Source organism: Triticum aestivum, chromosome 3D, assembly GCF_018294505.1.
Source record: "Triticum aestivum cultivar Chinese Spring chromosome 3D, IWGSC CS RefSeq v2.1, whole genome shotgun sequence".
Taxonomy (NCBI): Eukaryota; Viridiplantae; Streptophyta; class Magnoliopsida; order Poales; family Poaceae; genus Triticum; species Triticum aestivum.
Genome location: NC_057802.1, coordinates 349,544,646 through 349,566,269, shown reverse-complemented (window position 1 = coordinate 349,566,269; position 21,624 = coordinate 349,544,646). Strand labels below are relative to the sequence as shown.

The window sequence follows — 21,624 nt, the reverse complement described above, 5'->3', positions numbered from 1 at the left end:
AATTAAGCGTCTATCTCTATAGATCTTGATGCCTAATATATAAGCAGCTTCACCGAGGTATTTCATTGAAAAACTCTTATTCAAGTATCCTTTTATGCTATCCAGAAATTCTATATCATTTCCAATCAACAATATGTCATCCACATATAATATTAGAAATGCTACAGAGCTCCCACTCACTTTCTTGTAAATACAGGCTTCTCCAAAAGTCTGTATAAAACCATATGCTTTGATCACACTATCAAAACGTTTATTCCAACTCCGAGATGCTTGCACCAGTCCATAGATGGATCGCTGGAGCTTGCACACTTTGTTAGCACTCTTTGGATCGACAAAACCTTTAGGTTGCACCATATACAACTCTTCTTCCAGAAATCCATTCAGGAACGCAGTCTTTACATCCATTTGCCAAATTTCATAATCATAAAATGCAGCAATTGCTAACATGATTCGGACGGACTTAAGCATCGCTACGGGTGAGAAGGTCTCATCATAGTCAACTCCTTGAACTTGTCAAAAACCTTTCGCAACAAGTCGAGCTTTGTAAACAGTAACATTACGGTCAACGTCAGTCTTCCTCTTGAAGATCCATTTATTCTCTATGGCTTGCCGATCATCGGGCAAGTCCACCAAAGTCCACACTTTGTTCTCATACATGGATCCCATCTCAGATTTCATGGCCTCAAGCCGTTTTGCGGAATCTAGGCTCATCATTGCTTCCTCATAGCTCGCAGGTTCATCATGGTCAAGTAACATGACCTCCAGAACAGGATTGCCGTACCACTCGGGTGCGGATCTTACTCTGGTTGACCTACGAGGTTCGGTAGTAACTTGATCTGAAGTTTCATGATCATCATTATTAACTTCCTCACTAATTGGTGCAGGAGTCACAGGACCGGTTTCTGTGAAGAACTACTTTCCAATAAGGGAGCAGGTACAGTTACCTCATCAAGTTCTACTTTCCTCCCACTCACTTCTTTCGAGAGAAACTCCTTCTCTAGAAAGGATCCATTCTTAGCAACTAATGTCTTGCCTTCGGATCTGTGATAGAAGGTGTACCCAACAGTCTCCTTTGGGTATCCTATGAATACACATTTCTCTGATTTGAGTTCGAGCTTATCAGGTTGAAGCTTTTTCACATAAGCATCGCAGCCCCAAACTTTAAGAAACGACAACTTTGGTTTCTTGCCAAACCACAGTTCATAAGGAGTCGTCTCAATGGATTTAGATGGTGCCCTATTTAACATGAATGCAGCCGTCTCTAAAGCATAACCCCAAAATGATAGCGGTAAATGAGTAAGAGACATCATAGATCGCACCATATCTAGTAAAGTATGATTACGACGTTCGGACACACCATTACGCTGTGGTGTTCCGGGTGGCGTGAGTTGCGAAACTATTCCGCATTGTTTCAAATGAAGACCAAACTCGTAACTCAAATATTCTCCTCCCTGATCAGATCGTAGAAACTTTATTTTCTTGTTACGATGATTTTCCACTTCACTCTGAAATTCTTTGAACTTTTCAAATGTTTCAGACTTATGTTTCATCAAGTAGATATACCCATATCTGCTCAAATCATCTGTGAAGGTGAGAAAATAATGATACCCGCCGTGAGCCTCAACATTCATTGGACCACATGCATCAGTATGTATGATCTCCAACAAATCAGTTGCTCGCTCCATAGTTCCGGAGAACGGCGTTTTAGTCATCTTGCCCATGAGGCATGGTTCGCAAGTACCAGGTGATTCATAATCAAGTGATTCCAAAAGTCCATCAGTATGGAGTTTCTTCATGCGCTTTACACCAATATGACCCAAACGGCAGTGCCACAAATAAGTTTCACTATCATTATCAACTCTGCATCTTTTAGCTTCAATATTATGAATATGTGTGTCACTACTATCGAGATTCAAAATGAATAGACCCCTCTTTAAGGGTGCATGACCATAAAAGATATTACTCATATAAATAGAACAACCATTATTCTCAGATTTAAATGAATAACCGTCTCGCATCGAACAAGATCCAGATATAATGTTCATGCTCAACGCTGGCACCAAATAACAATTATTCAGGTCTAAAACTAATCCCAAAGGTAGATGTAGAGGTAGCGTGCCGACTGCGATCACATCGACTTTGAAACCATTTCCCACGCGCATCGTCACCTCGTCCTTAGCCAATCTTCGCTTAATCTGTAGTCCCTGTTTCGAGTTGCAAATATTAGCAACAGAACCAGTATCAAATACCCAGCCACTACTGCGAGCATTAGTAAGGTACACATCAATAACATGTATATCACATATACCTTTGTTCACCTTGCCATCCTTCTTATCCGCCAAATACTTGGGGCAGTTCCGCTTCCAGTGACCAGTCCCTTTGCAGTAGAAGCACTCAGTCTCAGGCTTAGGTCCAGACTTGGGTTTCTTCTCCTGAGCAGCAACTTGTTTGCCATTCTTCTTGAGTTCCCCTTCTTCTTCCCTTTAGCTTTTTTCTTGAAACTGGTGGTCTTGTTAACCATCAACACTTGATGTTCTTTCTTGATTTCTACATCCGCAGCCTTTAGCATCGCGAAGAGCTCGGGAATAGTCTTTTCCATCCCTTGCATATTATAGTTCATCACGAAGCTCTTGTAGCTTGGTGGCAGTGATTGGAGAATTCTGTCAGTGACACTATCATCAGGAAGATTAACTCCCAGTTGAATCAAGTGATTATTATACCCAGACATTTTGAGTATATGTTCACTGACAGAACTATTCTCCTCCATCTTCTAGCTATAGAACTTATTGGAGACTTCATATCTCTCAATCCGGGCATTTGCTTGAAATATTAACTTCAACTCCTGGAACATCTCATATGCTCCATGATGTTCAAAACGTCGTTGAAGTCCCGATTCTAAGCCGTAAAGCATGGCACACTGAACTATCGAGTAGTCATCAGCTTTGCTTTGCCAGACGTTCCTAACATCTGGTTCTGCTCCTGCAGCAGGTTTGGCACCTAGCGGTGCTTCCAGGACGTAATTTTTCTGTGCAGCAATGAGGATAATCCTCAAGTTACGGACCCAGTCTGTGTAGTTGCTACCATCATCTCTCAACTTAGCTTTCTCAAGGAACGCATTAAAATTCAACGGAACAACAGCACGGGCCATCTATCTACAACAACATAGACATGCAAAATACTATCAGGTACTAAGCTCATGATAAATTAAAGTTCAATTAATCATATTACTAAAGAACTCCCACTTAGATAGACATCCCTCTAATTATCTAAGTGATCACATGATCCATATCAACTAAACCATGTCCGATCATCATGTGAGATGGAGTAGTTTTCAATGGTGAACATCACTATGTTGATCATATCTACTATATGATTCACGCTCGACCTTTCGGTCTCAGTGTTCCGAGGCCATATCTGCATATGCTAGGCTCGTCAAGTTTAACCCGAGTATTCTGCATGTGCAAAACTAGTTTGCACCCGTTGTATGTGAACGTAGAGCTTATCACACCCGATCATCACGTGGTGTCTCGGCACGACGAACTTTCGCAACGGTGCATACTCAGGGAGAACACTTGTACCTTGAAATTCAGTGAGAGATCATCTTATAATGCTACCGCCGATCTAAGAAAAATAAGATGCATAAAGGATAAACATCACATGCAATCAATATAAGTGATATGATATGGCCATCATCATCTTGTGCCTGTGATCTCCATCTCCATAGCACTGTCATGATCACCATCGTCACCGGCGCGACACCTTGATCTCCATCGTAGCATCGTTGTCGTCTCGCCAACTATTGCTTCTACGACTATCGCTACCGCTTAGTGATAAAGTAAAGCAATTACAGGGCGATTGCATTGCATACAATAAAGCGACAACCATATGGCTCCTACCAGTTACCGATAACTCTGTTACAAAACATGATCATCTCATACAATAAAATTTAGCATCATGTCTTGACCATATCACATCACAACATGCCTTGCAAAAACAAGTTAGACGTCCTCTACTTTGTTGTTGTAAGTTTTACGTGGCTGCTACGGGCTGAGCAAGAACCGTTCTTACCTACGCATCAAAACCACACCGATATTCCGTCAAGTATGTGCTGTTTTAATCTTCAACAAGGACCGGGCGTAGCCACACTCGATTCAACTAAAGTTGGAGAAACTGACACCCGCTAGCCACCTGTGTGCGAAGCACGGCGATAGAACCAGTCTCGCGTAAGCGTATGCGTAATGTCGGTCCGGGCCGCTTCACCCAACAATACCACCGAATCGAAGTATGACATGCTGGTAAGCAGTATGACTAGTATCGCCCACAACTCACTTGTGTTCTACTCATGCATATAACATCTACGCATAAACCTGGCTCGGATGCCACTGTTGGGGAACGTAGTAATTTCAAAAAAATTCCTACGCACACGCAAGATCATGGTGATGTATAGCAACGAGAGGGAAGAGTGTCGTCCACGTACCCTCGTAGACTGTAAGCGGAAGCGTTATGACAACGCGGTTGATGTAGTCGTACGTCTTCACGATCGACCGATCCTAGTACCGAACGTACGGCACCTCTGCGATCTGCACACGTTCAACTCGGTGACGTCCCACGAACTCACGATCCAGTAGAGCTTCGAGGGAGAGTTCCCTCAGCACGACGGCGTGATGACGGTGATGATGAAGTTACCGGCGCAGGGCTTCGCCTAAGCACTACGACGATATGACCGAGGTGGATTATGGTGGAGGGGGCACCGCACACGGCTAAGAGACCAACGAATCAACTTGTGTGTCTCCAAGGGGTGCCCCCTCCCTGTATATAAAGGAGTGGAGGAGGGGGAGGGCCGGCCCTCTCTATGGCGCGCCCTAGGCGAGTCCTACTCCCACCGGGAGTAGGATTCCCCCCTTCCAAGTAGGAGTAGGAGAAGAGGGAAAGAGGGGGGAGAGAGAAAGGAAAGGGGGGCCGGCCCCCTCACCCAATTCGGATTGGGCTTGGGGGGGCGCGCCCCCTCCTAGGCTGCCTCCTCTTTTCCACTAAGGCCCAATAAGGCCCATATACTCCCCGGGGGGCTCCGGTAACCCCCCGGTACTCCGGTAAATGCCCGAACTCATCCGGAACCTTTCCGATGTCCAAACATAGGCTTCCAATATATCGATCTTTACGTCTCGACCATTTCGAGACTCCTCGGCATGTCTGTGATCAAATCCGGGACTCCGAACTACCTTCGGTACATCAAAACACATAAACTCATAATACCGATCGTCACCGAACGTTAAGCGTGCGGACCCTACGGGTTCGAGAACTATGTAGGCATGACCAAGACACGTCTCCGGTCAATAACCAATAGCGGAACCTGGATGCTCATATTGGTTCCTACATATTCTACGAAGATCTTTATCGGTCAAACCGCATAACAATATACGTTGCTCCCTTTGTCATCGGTATGTTACTTGCCCGAGATTCGATCATCGGTATCTCAATACCTAGTTCAATCTCGTTACTGGCAAGTCTCTTTACTCGTTCCGTAATGCATCATCCCGCAACTAACTCATTAGTTACAATGCTTGCAAGGCTTATAGTGATGTGCATTACCGAGAGGGCCCAGAGATACCTCTCCGACAATCGGTGTGACAAATCCTAATCTCGATCTATGCCAACTCAACAAGTACCGTCGGAGACACCTGTAGAGCACCTTTATAATCACCCAGTTACGTTGTGACGTTTGGTAGCACACAAAGTGATCCTCCGGTATTTGGGAGTTGCATAATCTCATAGTCATAGGAACATGTATAAGTCATGAAGAATGCAATAGCAATATACTAAACGATCAAGTGCTAAGCTAACGGAATGGGTCAAGTCAATCACACCATTTTTTAATGATGTGATCCCGTTAATCAAATGACCACTCATGTCTATGGGTAGGAAACTTAACCATCTTTGATTCAACGAGCTAGTCAAGTAGAGGCATACTAGTGACACTTTGTTTTGTCTATGTATCCACGCATGTATCAAGTTTCCGGTTAATACAATTCTAGCATGAATAATAAACATTTATCATGATATAAGGAAATATAAATAATCACTTTATTATTGCCTCTAAGGCATATTTCCTTCAACGGCTAGCCGTAATCCCGCCGCCCCAGCAGACGCCGGAGGAGGCTGCCCTGGCAGCGTACCAGGCGACATTCGGGTGAGCTGGCCCTGATCCCTTCTTCATCGACCTCACCGGCGATGGCGACGGCGGCGTCGACGCCAAGGGCAAGGACAAGGCCGACGACGTCTAGGGCAGCGTGCGGGGCGGCAGCAGGCGGGCGCAAACTTTTTTTAATATTTTAGTTAATGTTTAAGTGGACTTTGGCCGGCGTTTAACCGGCCACTTATGTTTATTTATGTTTATTTTGTGTGAGTTATTTTTTCTCCACGCAGGCACATTTGGGTCAGCCTCCCCGTGGGGTGGCCAAGCCGACCCATTTCAGAATGCAGACGCGCACGTCCGCCTGGCTGACCCAAACGGACAAAAAGGACAATGCGCGCGTTCATTTGGGTCGCCCCGTTGAAGTTGCTCTAAGAACTCTCGTCCTCCTCCAGTCATATCTCAGACACACGCGGAGTTCCGCTCCGCGTGTTCCTCTGACCTTTTGTTTTCATTCAGACAACTTAGGTATAGCTGGTGTGGTTTTTCTTTGACACAGGAGCCAAGTTCGTAGCCGTGGAACGGTGCAAGTAGCCAAGTAGCATAGCAGACACCAAAATCTCGAGTGAGCACCAGACGGTAACAACAAACCCACCATCAGGTCCACTCCACTCCATCCAGACCCAGCGGCAGCAGCGTCTAGACGCGACACCTGTTCTCCCCGGCGCACCCAATCGCATTCCCCCACCTCGCTTCCTTGTACCTCGTGCCTTGCTCCTCACAAGTCCCACTCACCCGCATCCGCTGCTCCTGCCCCGAACACACAACGCCGTCGTCCGCCACTCGCAACCTCCCACGCCCCCGCGCCCACCCGGTACACGTACTCCCCAACCCAGCACCAACCCTCCTCGTCACCACTCTCTCTTTACTTTCCCTCGCGCGCGCTCTCTCTCCCTCTTTCTCCATTGCTGGCCCCTTGATTCGCGCGCAGGAGGCCACGGCTCGCGCTCTCCCTTGCTGATACGGCGGTTGGCTGCTCAGGCGCGTGGTGCGGCGACCGTTGGTTTAGTTTTGGGGCTGTTACTGCCGTGAGGTTGTGATGGCGGCAACGGTGTTCGCCGGGGAGGGGGCCGCCGCGCGCGGCGGGTGCTCGGCGGAATGCGCCGGCGGGATCGAGAGGCCTCCGGATCTCGGGAGCAGGGCGCGCGCCGCGGGGGACGGGTGCGCTAAGAGGAGCGTGTACCTCATGGAGTGCGTGCCGCTGTGGGGCTGCGCCGCGGCGCGCGGCCGCGCCGCGGAGATGGAGGACGCGTGCGCCGCCGTGCCGCGCTTCGCCGCCCTGCCGGCGCGGATGCTCGCGAGCAGCCGCGAGCTGGACGGGATCGGGGGCGACTTCGACGCCTCCGAGCTCCGGCTTCCGGCGCACCTGTTCGGCGTGTACGATGGACACGGCGGCTCGGAGGTGAGCTTATCTTCTTCTCCTGCGAGTCCTGGCCCAGACGAAACACATTAAGCCTCGAGGCCCCCTTGCTCATGCTTCAGCATGCCCGTGCAGGTCGCAAACTACTGCCGGGATAAGATCCACGTCGTGCTAAGAGAGGTGCTGAGAGCTGGCAGGGGGTTGGGGGAATTGGGGGAGGTGGACGTGAAGGAACCATGGGAGAAGGTTTTCGGTGATTGTTTCCAGAAGGTAGACGACGAGGTGTCGGGGAAAGCGAGCAGGCTTTCCAATGGCCGTCCGGAGCCTATTGCCGCTGATAACGTGGGTTCCACCGCCGTTGTTGCGATTGTCTGCTCTTCTCATGTCATAACTGCGAATTGCGGAGATTCACGCGTGGTCCTCTGCCGTGGGAAGGAGCCGATTGCTCTGTCCGTCGATCACAAAGTACATGCTGGACTTTACTGCTCAGCTAAGTTTATCTGTCAAGGCAAATTGTATCTGATTATGCTTTCGTGTTCTAGCCTGATAGGAAAGATGAGCGTGCCAGGATTGAGGCCGCAGGTGGAAAGGTCATTGACTGGAATGGTTATCGTGTCTCTGGTATTCTCGCAATGTCACGGTCAATCGGTAAGTTTTCTGCTTTTGCACGCCCAAGCTTATTGTCTGGACAAAATTATTGATGATGTCAAGCAAGCTGTAAAGCCATGTTTGGAATGCAATTAAGGTCTTAAGATGTTTTTGTTACTTTTTGACCACGAGTCCCAACATGACTATATTATCATGAGCTCTAGAAGAATGCACTTTAGTAACTCTAGGAGGCATCTCTCTGTAAAAGCTAGGAACTTAGGACCAAAAAAAAGTGTCACAACAAGTAAGCTTGTACAAGGACATGTTGTAAACTGTTCAGCATATACGACATGAATTTATTCAGTTCAGCCAAACATCCATAGCAGGAGATAGTTGTAGGTCTATGGCCATATCGGCATATTTCTGCATATGTTTGGGATGTCAGTAAGTGATGATACATGAACCATTAGGAGCCTATATCAAACCATCAATCCTCGTGTTGTCAAAAAGAAGAAAAGCCAGTTACCAACTTACCATTATCTTAATATTTTGCAATACCCCTAAGTCTTTGGTACTGGACCGTTGTGTCAAACATTAAACTGAATTTGTGCCACAATTTCCATCATCTTTCTTAGTTGGATATTTTTTCTTTACCAACTATGTTGTCATGCATATGCATTTTATTATGAGGTCAGATGTTTCTTTCAGATGCTGTTCCAATTTACGAGATCACATGCTGTCATATTATTACATTAGCTCATTTCAGGCAGTAAATTATAAGACTAAGGTAATGCTCTGTTTCATAACCATCGACTTGCAACTGCTGCCAACAGCATGTTTTCATCGGACAAAAGTCATGTTTTAAGTTTAGTCTGTGTTCCTCGATTATGTTCTAGTTCCTTTCCTGGAAAAATTTGGGGATGGGGACAAAGTTGTCAGTGAACTTAAATATGATCTTGTCAAAGTATTTGGATTAGGATGCTGATGTACTTAAGGAGGCAAAAGTAAAAAGTCCCCCTTATTGAAGGAACAAAGGTACCCTGTATACTTATGCTATTATTCATGCAACTGGCTCTGGTAGTTGTGAATGTGTCGCCATGGGTAATAGTAATACTGGATATTAGTTGCACTTGTTATAGCTGGTACTGTCTGAAATACTCTGAATACTTTTATTTTAAAAACTTGGACAAAACTCTGTTCTTTCTGTTATATATGAAATTTAATTGACATAAGCAGTTAAACCAGCAATTACTCCGTGCATGGGTAGCGTCAGTCAGAAGCTTCTTATGGCTTATTAACTTACAGCGGAAATGGCCAATCCTATCTACTTGCAGGTGACCGATACTTGAAACCATTTCTGATTCCAAAGCCAGAAGTCAGCATTGTTGCTCGGGCAAAAGATGACGACTGCCTCATTCTAGCAAGCGATGGTCTCTGGGATGTCATGTCAAATGAGGACGCATGCAAAGTTGCCCGGCGACAGATCCTTCTGTGGTACAAGAATAATAACGACGGTGCGAATTCTGATGGAGGCAGCGAACCTACTATGAACCCTGCTGCAAAAGCAGCCGCTGATTGTCTCGTGAGGCTAGCGCTGTCGAAAGGGAGCGGGGACAACATTAGTGTCATTGTTATTGACCTGAAATCAAGAAAGAAGCCCAAGGGCAAATCATAACATGTCCATAATCCACCTGACTAGCTGACCGTGTCTGCGACCGGAGTTTCGTCCGCTAGTCTGCTTTCCTTGCAAGAACGGCACGCCTACTTTTTGTTTCTTCAGTCGTCTGCAAGAGCTGTATGTGTATATGCTAATAGGTCTACTTCCGATAATCTGATGTCTGGGGTGTGTGTTGGCGTGTTTCGGTATACCCCCTTAGCCTTTTGGTTTCGGGCTGTTCACATTTGATTCTCATCAGGTTCAGAACAGCCATGTAAATGTAGTGGTGTCTGCATAATAATTGAGCCTTGTAAAGGACTGAGCAGCTGATATGATCGTCGGAAGTTACATATGTAGCAAAAGATGTGCTTGCAGGTGTTGCTCTTCTCAGATCATCGTATGTAGTACTTTTCTTCCAGATCATCAGATGAACATGATGGATGTTGATGAAAATGTCCTGACCTTCTGCATGGTTACCCTCTAAATGGCTGAATGTCTGACTGATATTGTTGCTTTATCTCCCTGTCAACGTACCTTATTATGCAATTTTTGCACAAAAACACCTCAGTCCTCGGCTAACTGTTTAATTAGATGGTAAGTAACATAAACATCAACCGGTGAATGCAGTAGAAGCTAGACCACCTATCAAGCAGCTGCAATCGACATCACACATAAAACCGTCAGACGGCGCATGACTTGTGCTCATGTTTTAGGAAGGACTACCACGCTGTGCAGGGAATGAATGAAAATGAAAGTTCCGACCTATTTTTTCCATTTTTGGGGAAGGAACTATCTACTATGTGCTTTGCAAAAAGCTCATTTAAAGGGATCAGCAGTATTGAACTCTCTCCGTCCTGTAATATAAGATGTTATTACAATCGATGTAGAGAGTACATGACAGATGACGAAATTCTGCACTGCCAACGTGTAGCAACTATTTTCTGTCTGTAATGTCTGCTCGCAACAGAGAAAGAACGAAAAAACAGATTTCAGTAGAGCGGGGTAGGCTCCAACTTCATCTCAAAAAGAGAAAAAGTGAATACTCCAAGAGAAGGCATTTTGGGACGAACGGTAAAATTAAAACAGAAACAGAAACCTTGTTTGTACCGGTTCATTTTTAGTGTCTGCTATGAAAAAAATCCATACAAAACGTTGATGCTTCCCAGTAAAAGAGACAACGTTAAGTACTTTCAATAGATTTTTTTGATACTCAGCTTCTTTTTCAACACAGGTCGCACTTGTCCTTTTTTTATTTATATATAAAATTTTGCAGTCAACCCAAAGACACAGACATGTTCAAACCTTGTGTTGTATTGAGTTGGACCAAAAAGACAAAATAAAATGGGTTTATCTTGCATTATCCATGGCAATTGTACTGTTTATTAGGTAGTTTCTGCTTGTCACCTTGATATTTGGTATGCTGACAACCGAAATGGTACACATCAAACCTAAACAACATACTAACGAGTACTCCTGATCAAAATATACAGGTCAGAGTACATGACAACAAGGTTTGAACCTCTGATCAAAATATACAATTCAGAGTTGTAGGCAAAAGGGGCTTGCCATGACCCGCACTAACATCAGGGGGTTTCAATTCAACATCTGATCATAAGATACATGTTTCCAGACAACGCGCGCTGCCACTAAGCACTTTCAACATCAGATCTCATCGCCTAGTCATCCGCAGGGCAGACATAGGGCCTACCTTGGAGAAATAAACAACACTTAGAGCATGTACAAAACGTAATACAACACAAGTAACACAACATGACATAACAGTCAGAAAGACCAACACAAAGTCTTAACTTTCACTTGATGAACAAGCGAAATACATAATCTAATATAGCTCAACCACACTGCAGAGAAATAGCTGACTTCACTCACCACATTCCAAACATTTTAGAGGAGTCTCAACCATCGACTTGTCGAAAATGGTTACTTCCCTCACAAACTCGAGGGCAAACTCGAAGTGGAGAATGAATCCTGGCTTCAGCTTCTGACCATTGACGAAATCAAGGCTTCATCAAGGTATATAGTTTTGTCTGACTTCTTCACCTTCACGTCCCAGATGCAACTTTGACCAACCCTCAGGTTCACTGTGGGGTGCTTACCATTCATGTTTTTGAACATCCTTGCTCCAACCTTGTTTGGTAGTACTAAATGAGTGGGCTCGAACGTTTCTTCATCCATCTCGCACAAAAATTTCCGAGCTTCGCTGGGACGGTGTGAATTATTATTGCTCATGACTATTCCCTCAGCAGCAGTTGCCTTGTCCATCGTCTTTTTCTCCAGGTGATTCACATCTTTGGTCCCACCTTTCAGCTACTTATGTGCTTCTTTCTCCTTGCCTTTTTTTCGGAACAGACTTGGAGCAATGACCACTTTCTGATTTACCTTTCAGAAGTGGACCTAGCGTGGAAGAAACATGACGCTTGGCACGATGAGTAGGCCTTCCAAAATCAGAGCCAGAAGAATTTGCATCCGAATCTGACTCGAAGATGCTAACCATGGTATGATCCGGAGAGTAATTGTCCATAGCTCTATACAATACAAGACAAGACATCAAACAAATTTCAACTACAACCTTAGTTCAAACAAATTCTACAACCTTGCTTCAAACAGATTGTAAAACATTGACACTACAACAAAGGGGTCAAAGTGCTAGACTTCATAGTTGATTTCTACACACAAAGGTGACCTGATTCACTTTCACAATATGCTACACGGATCTTCAGGGGAGATCAGTCATAACGCTAGAAGCACTTACCTACAGACAGATCTGAAGAGAGCCCTCAGCGGCGTTACTTCAAGACCAGGAGTCGCTGACAAGTGGGAAGAGTAAAGACTTGACAAAAGGAAGCGACTGCCGAACGGATACCTTACAAATACATATGGCAACGGGGAATGACGACCTTCATACTAGGTAGTGATGCAGAGGGGAAGATGCAAGGGCCAGACCTGGGGTTTTTACGGGGCAATGAAACTGTTGCAGGGACAAATATTAGAGAACAGATGGTTCAAATTACTAGACACGCCTATCAGTTTGACCACTGAAGACTGTAGACGTTTAGCCCCAATTACGAAACAATATGTCTGAGACTGACAACTTTTATGTGACATAGCAAACAACCAGACTAGTTAAGAAAATGATACTGAATACCATGACAAGAACACCTAGATGTTCTTAGAGGATCCATATCACTACAGTGGCAGCCAGGAAAAACGTCCGAGGTGCCGGTCTATGTAAATGAAAACCACCTAATACAAAGACATAGCGAGTTGCAAAGGTGTCTAATAAAAGGCTTGCAAGCCATGAAAGGTGCCTAATAAAAGGTGTGCAAACTGTGAAAAGCGCCTAACGGTTTGTCGCTACAATCAATACTGATATCGCGCCTTTCCGTCGGGCGGGACAAGTAAGTGCCACACTGGCGACATAACTGACGACGTGGGCCAGCGGAGGTCAAAAACGCCTTGACATAAGGCGCCTTCACGTGTATAGCAAGCGCCTAATGGTTAGGTGCAAATGAGGGGCCCAAATTCTAAAATAACTTTTGGGGTAAGCAAGCGGGTTAAGTTTCTTGGAGGGTCACTTAGTAAAAATAAATACTAGGCCGCATCCGTTCCCCTCCCGACCCCTCTCCTCTGACGAGCCACAGGTGCGCCTTCGGCGCTGCTACTGTCCTTCTCCTGCCCACACGGTGCCCTTCTTGGTGTCGTCCGTCTCCACTCTTTATCGCATGTTCCTCCTCCTGTTTCTTCTAATTTCTCACGACCTGCGTGCGCCACCGCTATCTCTTTTTTTAACATAGTACAATTAAAGTCGTTCACATACACCCATCCCTATGAACGCATGTATGCACACACACCCTACCCTATGAACAGCTCTAAGAGACTGAGCCGGCACATTATATTGAGATTAACGAAGTTGCCACAGAAGTTTTCGTAGTCGACGGAACTCCTCCCACTGAACTCATATCACCGAAAGGTCTGGAATAAATCCAGAAAAATGCAAGCACCAATGTTAAGTCAAAGACTTGAACTATGGTGGACCACCTCTGCTACAGCGAAGGAGCACGTTTTTTTTAGACAACGGCGAAGGAGCACGTTTTTTTTGAGACAACGGCGAAGGAGCACGTGGAAAGAGAAGGACCAGACGTATATCAAACATCAGAGTTGGAGAAGTACATCGCTGCACGCAGCGGCAGCTGCACGCACGGCATCCACGGCGGCAGCAACTTCGCGATTCGAATCAGGGAAGCGTGCTAGTTAGAGTATAGATGAACGTTGGCTATTGTATATGCATATTGGAAGGACCATGACTGACAACATGACCTCACACAAGCGGACAAGCCGCAGGGTTTGTGCAGCACGGGCCCTCAATTCATTTTATCACGTAAGACCATAGTACCTACAAAGCGCAGCAGCGGTCAGAGGTTGCCCAAGTCCACATATATCATAACTAGTGGTTGGGGCGCCACCTTGTGGCGCCACCTTGTGGCGCCCCTTAAGAGGAAGTTGTGAGCATGTTTTCATTTTTAAAAAAATACATAAAGTCCTCGCCTCCGTCTAAAAAAACATCTCAGAAAAAAAAATCCTTACCTTCATCTAAGAAAAAAAAAGAAATTACCACCGCAGCCTACTAGCGAGTGCCACCTTGCATAACCCTTCATTTAAAAAATACCAGAGGTCCTTACCTCCATCTAAAAAGAAAAAAAATACATGTAAAAAATAATCCCTACCTTTATCTAAAAAAAATTTCCAAAAGAGTTCTCACCGTGGCTAACCAGCTTACGCCACATGGCATAGCTGGTTGGCCGCCCTTCCCGCGTAGCTTAATGAGTTTAATTTCTCCCTGACAAAAGCTTCCCCACCAGATAAATCGAAGAGACTACACAGCGAGCTAGCAATTTTCAAATTGCCACGAACAAATCTATCAGATAAAAACAGAGTACCAGAAACAAAGAATTATTACCACAGATTGCCAGGACACACCATTGCCACTAACAAAACTATCAGATTTTGTACCTGAACCTGGCAGTAAGTAATTTCCAACATCCATTCTTTCAGTCGATCCCTTTTTTTGATTACACTGATGTGTGTGCATTGGGCAGGACGGCGGACGAACTGGTTAGGACGAGAGAAGATGGAGGAGAGGAACAACACAACCCATCTACGTCTCCCAGGCAACTTTACAGAAAACAGTGAGGTACAAGTACCTCACTGCACACTTTGCGGACAGGCTCCTTTTGCGTCAGAAGTGCACCCCACGAGACCGACGTGGTCAAGGGTATTCACATGTATCTGCCAATGTATGTACACTTTCCCCGTTTCAACGAATTTGAGGTGCGATCAGCTGGCACTACGAGCATAATTGGTTTGCAGTCAATATTTGGCTTGCCAAGTGTTGGCATTACCAAATATTGCAATATCAAGACTTGCCAACTATTGGCAACTTTGTGTGAGATAGGCAAGAACCAACCAAGTAGTAGCCAATATTTGGAACAATGCCAAACATTGGCATGTCAATTTTTAGTAGCAAACCAATTATGCTGTGCGTGCAGGAAGGCCGCTCTCACCAGAGTTGGGCTTTTAATTTTTGAGCGTCGGGCAGCACCACCAGGCGGCTAGGCCGAAACCCGGAAGGCCCAAGCCCAAACCCTCCCACTCCTCTAATCCCCCCTCACTCTCCTCCCCTCCCGTCGGCGGCAGTACAATCGTCAACCCTAATTCGCAGCCTGGACACCACCGCCTCCTCGAGCCCCTTTACCTCGAAACCCACCTAAATCCTATTCCTCCCGGCCGTCATGGCGTCGGCGGACGAAGCGAATGCGGCGGCCGAAGGTACGGAGGGGAAGAATTGGCAGCGGAAGGGGAAGCACAAGAAGGAGAAGCCGTGGGACGATGACCCCAACATCGACCGCTGGACGGTGGAGAAGTTCGACCCCTCCTGGAACGAGGGCGGCCTGCTGGAAGTCAGCTCCTTCTCCACCCTCTTCCCCCAGTACCGAGGTGCCCAATCCCGCCCTCACCCTCATTCTCGTGCTGCTCTTTAGGAGCTAGTTGTAGTTTTCTAGTCACTGAATCTGTGGATTGATGCGGCTTGTTGTTTGGGGGCGCAGAGAAGTACCTGCAGGAGACATGGCCGATCGTCAAGGGCGCACTGAAGGAGTTTGGAGTCTCATGCGAGCTCAATTTGGTATGCCACGACCAGCTACGGTTGTTTGGACCTTGGGGTGTTCTTGATTTTTAGTGACACGATTCTGTGGTATTTCTCTTGGTTTGCGCATAGGTGGAAGGATCCATGACGGTTTCCACCACCAGGAAGACCAGGGACCCCTACATTATTCTTAAGGCCAGGGACCTGATAAAGCTCTTGTCGCGAAGTGTCCCTGCACCCCAAGTATGCATTGTTTCTGTTACCAAGCCTTAACTGTTATGCATATTCTATTAATTATTATATGCCTTGTGGCGGCTGTATTGAAATTGTGAGGGGGGCGGTTTCCCTACCCAATTAGGGTATATTGTGTCTTTTGCCACCTGTGGCCTACTTCTGCCTGCACCTATTGTATGGTCACCAACACACCTTGACGCCTTGTTCAGGAGTAGTTTCATCCATAAACTTCTATTGTGTTTTCCCACAGGCAATTAAAGTGCTCAATGATGAGATGAACTGTGATATTGTCAAGATTGGTAGCATCATAAGAAACAAGGTACACTTTGTTTCATTGTTCAACTTCAGTTTGGTACCTCTTGGTTTGTTTGAAGGGATTGCTTTGATTTTATCTTGATTACCTTAATATTCTGCTAGGAGAAACTTTGCAAAGACAAGATTTGCATTTGCTAGGAGAAACTTTGCATTGCCAAAAGTAAAATGACGAAACCAATCAAACAAGGATTCTTTTTGTGATCCAGTGTATTATGTAATTATTCTTATTAAGTTTGCACTGAGAATCACTTGTTAGTATGTGGCATCAGGACTTATTTGTGTTCTGTTGCCAATGTTAATGAAGTAATATTTTAGCCTCAGTAAACTATTTTTTGATGGTTTGAGGTTTCAGTAAACTAACGGTGTGCTATCCACAGGAAAGATTTGTCAAAAGGAGAGAACGCCTTTTGGGCCCTAACCTGTCCACCCTTAAGGTAAATATCTCACATGGTTGCTGTCCTATGGATGAATCTCTTTCAGAACAATAGACAGCCCTTTCTTAACATGTTTTATGTTACTACAGGCTATAGAGATTTTGACTGGCTGCTACATCTTAGTACAGGTGTGCTTCATTTCTTACCTTGCACTGCATTTAAAGTTACATTGTGGGTCCACCTCCTTCAACTCTGTATCTTGGTGTTATTAACTGCCATTATTGTGTATTTTCCATCATGAAAGGGAAATACTGTGGCTGCCATGGGTTCCTTTAAGGGACTGAAACAGGTCCGGAAGATTGTAGAGGATTGCATAAAGAACATAAAGCATCCAGTGTACCACATTAAGGTGATTTGTTTTGTTTTTTAGATATAATCTCTGAAGGAATGTAAAATATGATTTCTTATGGAATGTTATTAAACTAAGCAGGAACTCCTTATTAAACGTGAGCTGGCTAAAAATCCTGCCCTAGCCACTGAAAGTTGGGACAGGTTTCTACCGAACTTTAAGAAGTAAGGAACTTGCATCATATTTCTGCTCCTCTAAAAGGTACATTGTGCATCTTACACTTCATTATTTTCTGTTCTCCAGAAAGAATGTCAAGCAAAAGAAGCCCAATACTAAGGAGAAGAAACAATACACACCCTTTCCGCCGCCTCAGCAGCCTAGCAAGGTAAAGTCAATTGTTTGTTTCACTCATTGTTTCCAGGGTTGTTGTACAGTTTGCCATACTGATTTCACCAGTTCATTCATGACTTGTTATGTGGTTAGCGGTCTTGTCCTGCACCTTTGTCTTAATAGCATCAGCAGCTGTCCATCCTATGCAGATAATTCATTAATGTTATTTTGCAAGCTATTTAAATTGGGAAACTCTTTACCATCACCCGGCGGATCGCAGCGGCCGCGTCCGCCACCTCCCCTGCATTGCACGTGTCCCAGTGAGAGCCCGCATACCATCCTTTGTCGAACGCGCTTCTGCAACAGGAGCTATGTTTCTGAAACATATGTAGTGTTGCAAAGGTCTACGTTTTGCAACAAAACTTCTCTTTCGAAGTTTTTCTGCAACAAGAGCACAGTTGCAAAAAAAAAAATTTGCAACAAAAACTCAGTTGCAAAAAATGCAACAAAACAACTGTTGCAAAAAAATTCTGCAACAAGACATGTGTTGCACAAATAATCCTGCAACAAGATCTGTGTTGCAATGGTGGGGTGCGCTCGGCCGCTTGATGCGGCAAATCTAACGGCTCGCGACCCGACGCGTAGCATGCCCCATTTAAATTTGAGTGAAGCAAAACATGTAGGCAATAGATTTTTTTTTCTTGTACTGTTGGGGGTTGTAAATGTTCATTTCTGCTGGATAGTTTTATTTAGTTATGTGAAACCATTGTTTAATTTGTCAATATGGATGTAGATTGATCTTGAACTGGAGAGTGGTGAGTATTTCATGAGTGACAAGAAGAAGTCAGCTAAGAAATGGCAAGAGAAGCTAGATAAGCAATCAGAGAAATCAGAAGAAAAGAAAAGAAAGAGAGAAGCTGCATTTGTTCCACCAAAGGTCAGATTTTCCTTCTGTGTATTTATTTATGTATCAGTGGGCTTCTCTTTCTCTTGCAGAGTTACTAAATCTTGTTATTTGTTTCAGGAGAACACTGCTGGTCTATCTGAATCTGCCAAAAGTACTAATGACAACGAGATTGCTGATATCACAAAATCCTTAAAGGTACATAGCCGTTATTGTTTCATGCTTTACATTTTTAGTTCGTGTCTGTTCTTTTAAACTTGTTTTGGCGTTCGAGCTGTGTTTTTTGAGGGAGAGTATGTGCTGTTAGTCCACTATAATAGTATCAAATAATTGCATTATTCCTATTTGCAGAAAAAGGCAAAGAAATTCAGAAATAGTGAAGCTGAGGAAAATGTGAAAATCGAGTCATATGTTGCGAGCAACGAAGAATCACGCTCCAAAAAGAAGCGCAGATCGTCATCCAAGTAACCGCAATATGTCAGCTACTGGGATGACAATTTTAATTGTTTCAAGTAGTTGAACACCTGCCATTGAAGTAGGTTTTCAAGCTTCAAGCTTTAGTGGTGAAACAGACAAACCTTCAACCTTAAGTGGTGAACATTGTAGTCTGTTTGTTGGCTACTGCCGTCTGATTACTCCAGGAGTATTGCAGCTTTCCTGCATAGTCCACGGCTTCTAATTTACAAGATCAGATCCGTCAGCAGTCTTTTTAGAAACATATGAAGAGCAGTTAATGATAAGTCCGTTAATTCTTCTTTTCTTCTTGAGAAAACAAGGGTATCTCCAAGGACACCACCTCGTATGCTCGTGGACAGTTTTGGGCAGAAAATCCGCTTCAAGGGCTTACCCTACCCCCTAAGGGCATCTCTAGTGTGGTGCATCAAAACGCCCATAAACATCCAGACATTTGTTTACGGAAGTTTTGATGGACCGGCAGCATGTTTATAATAGTATCAATGTCCGTCTTTAAAATTCCTAAAAAGATTTGCAAAGGAATCATAGACGTGATGGCACAATTTTGATGGGGTGACGAGGACAATCAGAAAAGGGATGGCATGGTGGAAGTTGTGTGTTCCAAAAGACCAAAGAGGATGGGTTTTCGTGATATACACTGTTTTAACCTGGCTTTATTAGCGAAGCAAGCGTGGCGTCTCGTGGATAATCCTGAATCGTTATGTGCAACAATCCTAAGAGCAAAGTATTTTCCGGAAGGTGATTTGATGAGCGTAGTTTTAAAAAAGGGCGCCTCCTTTACTTGGCAAAACATTATGGCGGGAGTGGACTCTCTCAAGAACGGCTATATATGGAGAGTGGGAATGGGAGAAAATATTGACATATGGAGAGATGCATGGATCTCAAATTGTGCAGACAGAAAAATTATTACACCTAGAAGGGGGAATCTACTGACGAAAGTTTCTGATCTTATTAACCCAGTCACAAATGGTTGGGATGAAGAGTTGGTGAGACAAACTTTATGGCCAATTGATGCCCGTAGAGTACTAGCGATCCTGATACCTATGCATAATATGTCGGACTTTATTACATGGAGCTATACAAAAAACGGTTTATTCACTGTACAATCAGCTTATTTGGAGGAATGGAATAAGCAACATGGGAGGAAGTTGGAATACTCGAATGGCATGGGCAGAAGTAACGTCAATCCTATTTGGGGTAAGATCTGGAAATTAGCTTGTCCGGCAAAGGTTAAAACTTTTGTTTGGCGGACACTTCACGGGACCCTACCGTGTCGCGTTACATTGGCCAACAGACATATAAAAACTCAGCCAATATGCCCACAACATGTTTGGATGGGCCAGAAGACACGAAACATATATTATTTCTGTGCCAGAAGGTAAAGGAAGTGTGGGAATATTTGGGGTTGTATGAAGTGGTGAAAAAAGCCTGCGTCATTGATCGTGCAGGAGAGGCAGTCCTTGAATTCTTACTCCTTATGCCTGATCATGAACTACACATCTTGGGCTCCCGGAATGCAGGGGAACTAATTGCTATAGCTGCTTGGTATTTATGGTGGAATAGACGGAAACTAGTCCATGAGGGTAAGTCTCAAGAGGCGTCCCAGACCTCGATGGGGATTAGGGCTATAACAGCGAACTATGTAAATGCCCACTCTCCTAAAGCAAAAATAAAGAATGAAGGATGGTGCAAACCTCCTAGGGGGTTTGTTAAATTGAATGTGGATGCTTCTTTTGATCATGATCAGCTAAGAGGCACAGCGGGTGCTGTTATGAGAGATGACAAAGGAAACTTCATAGTAGGTGGTAACTGGAGGATTCAGTACTGTGCAGATGCTCTGACAGCGGAGGCGGTAGCACTCAGATTTGGCTTACAGTTGGCACAAAAGACGGGATGCAATCGTCTAATTATCAATTCTGATAATATGGAGGTCATTGACACAATGAACAACGGAGGACAGTCTGCGGGAGCGGCTGCTGCAATTTTTGAGGATTGTTTTTTTATGGCCTGTGATGTTCCTCAAACTAGTTTTGAACATTGTAACAGGGAAGCGAATAAAGTAGCTCATGCGCTTGCTAGATTAGCAAAATGTTCCATGACTAGATGACTAGCGATTGGATAGAGGAGCCCATGAAAAATCTTGTAACTCTCTTGATAGACGATGTAACCATTATTGCTAATTAATAAAGTTCAAGTTGTTTTTTTAAAGAAATCCCACCCGTAGCCTTAGACCGTCGTCGCCGTTGTAGCACCACTCCGCCGCTCAGGCCTTGCTGGACATCTGTCGCTCAACCTGAGTGGCAGCCTCGACTTGCGTACGCTTCCCTTCCACCCCTGGTCCGGCCACTACCAGGTACCCTTGGCCCCTGCACATTGTCGTCCATGGCGGACACCAAATGCTATAGCCAAAATTATTGACGTTTATGTTGTTTAGTTTGAAGCAAACATGATATGCTTGGATCACTAGGTTGCATGCATTAGCAATGGAAGAATTTTCCATATGCTCTACAAAAGGCAATGTAAGAAGCTCATCACCATTCTTAAAGCAATTGCATCACAAGAACTTTGGATTTGACACTTTCTTTGGGATGCCTGAGTCTTACAGTGACATCAACGTGTTGCAGCGGTCTCCATTGCAAGGTTGTGTGTGGGAGAAGCTCCTTGGTGCAACTATATCATTAATGGTCAT

The 21,624-nt window shown here is 44.8% G+C and overlaps 2 protein-coding genes across 2 annotated transcripts; both read left to right on the top strand.

Annotated features, from left to right (window-relative positions):
* The first annotated feature begins 6,934 nt into the window (after positions 1 to 6,934).
* On the top strand, positions 6,935 to 10,159 carry LOC123078816 (protein phosphatase 2C 50). The gene is made up of 4 exons (XM_044501440.1): positions 6,935 to 7,592; positions 7,686 to 8,015; positions 8,093 to 8,198; positions 9,473 to 10,159. Exons 1-4 carry the CDS (start codon positions 7,230 to 7,232, stop codon positions 9,811 to 9,813), a joined length of 1,140 nt encoding a protein of 379 aa, XP_044357375.1. The 5' UTR covers positions 6,935 to 7,229; the 3' UTR covers positions 9,814 to 10,159.
* Positions 10,160 to 15,478: 5,319 nt separating this feature from the next.
* LOC123078815 (KRR1 small subunit processome component homolog) lies at positions 15,479 to 19,220 on the top strand. The gene is made up of 12 exons (XM_044501439.1): positions 15,479 to 15,807; positions 15,918 to 15,994; positions 16,088 to 16,198; positions 16,440 to 16,508; positions 16,882 to 16,938; positions 17,028 to 17,066; positions 17,183 to 17,287; positions 17,369 to 17,451; positions 17,531 to 17,612; positions 18,351 to 18,494; positions 18,582 to 18,659; positions 18,813 to 19,220. The coding sequence occupies exons 1-12, from the start codon at positions 15,603 to 15,605 to the stop codon at positions 18,927 to 18,929; spliced, it is 1,167 nt and encodes a 388-aa protein (XP_044357374.1). The 5' UTR covers positions 15,479 to 15,602; the 3' UTR covers positions 18,930 to 19,220.
* The last annotated feature ends 2,404 nt before the right edge of the window (positions 19,221 to 21,624 follow it).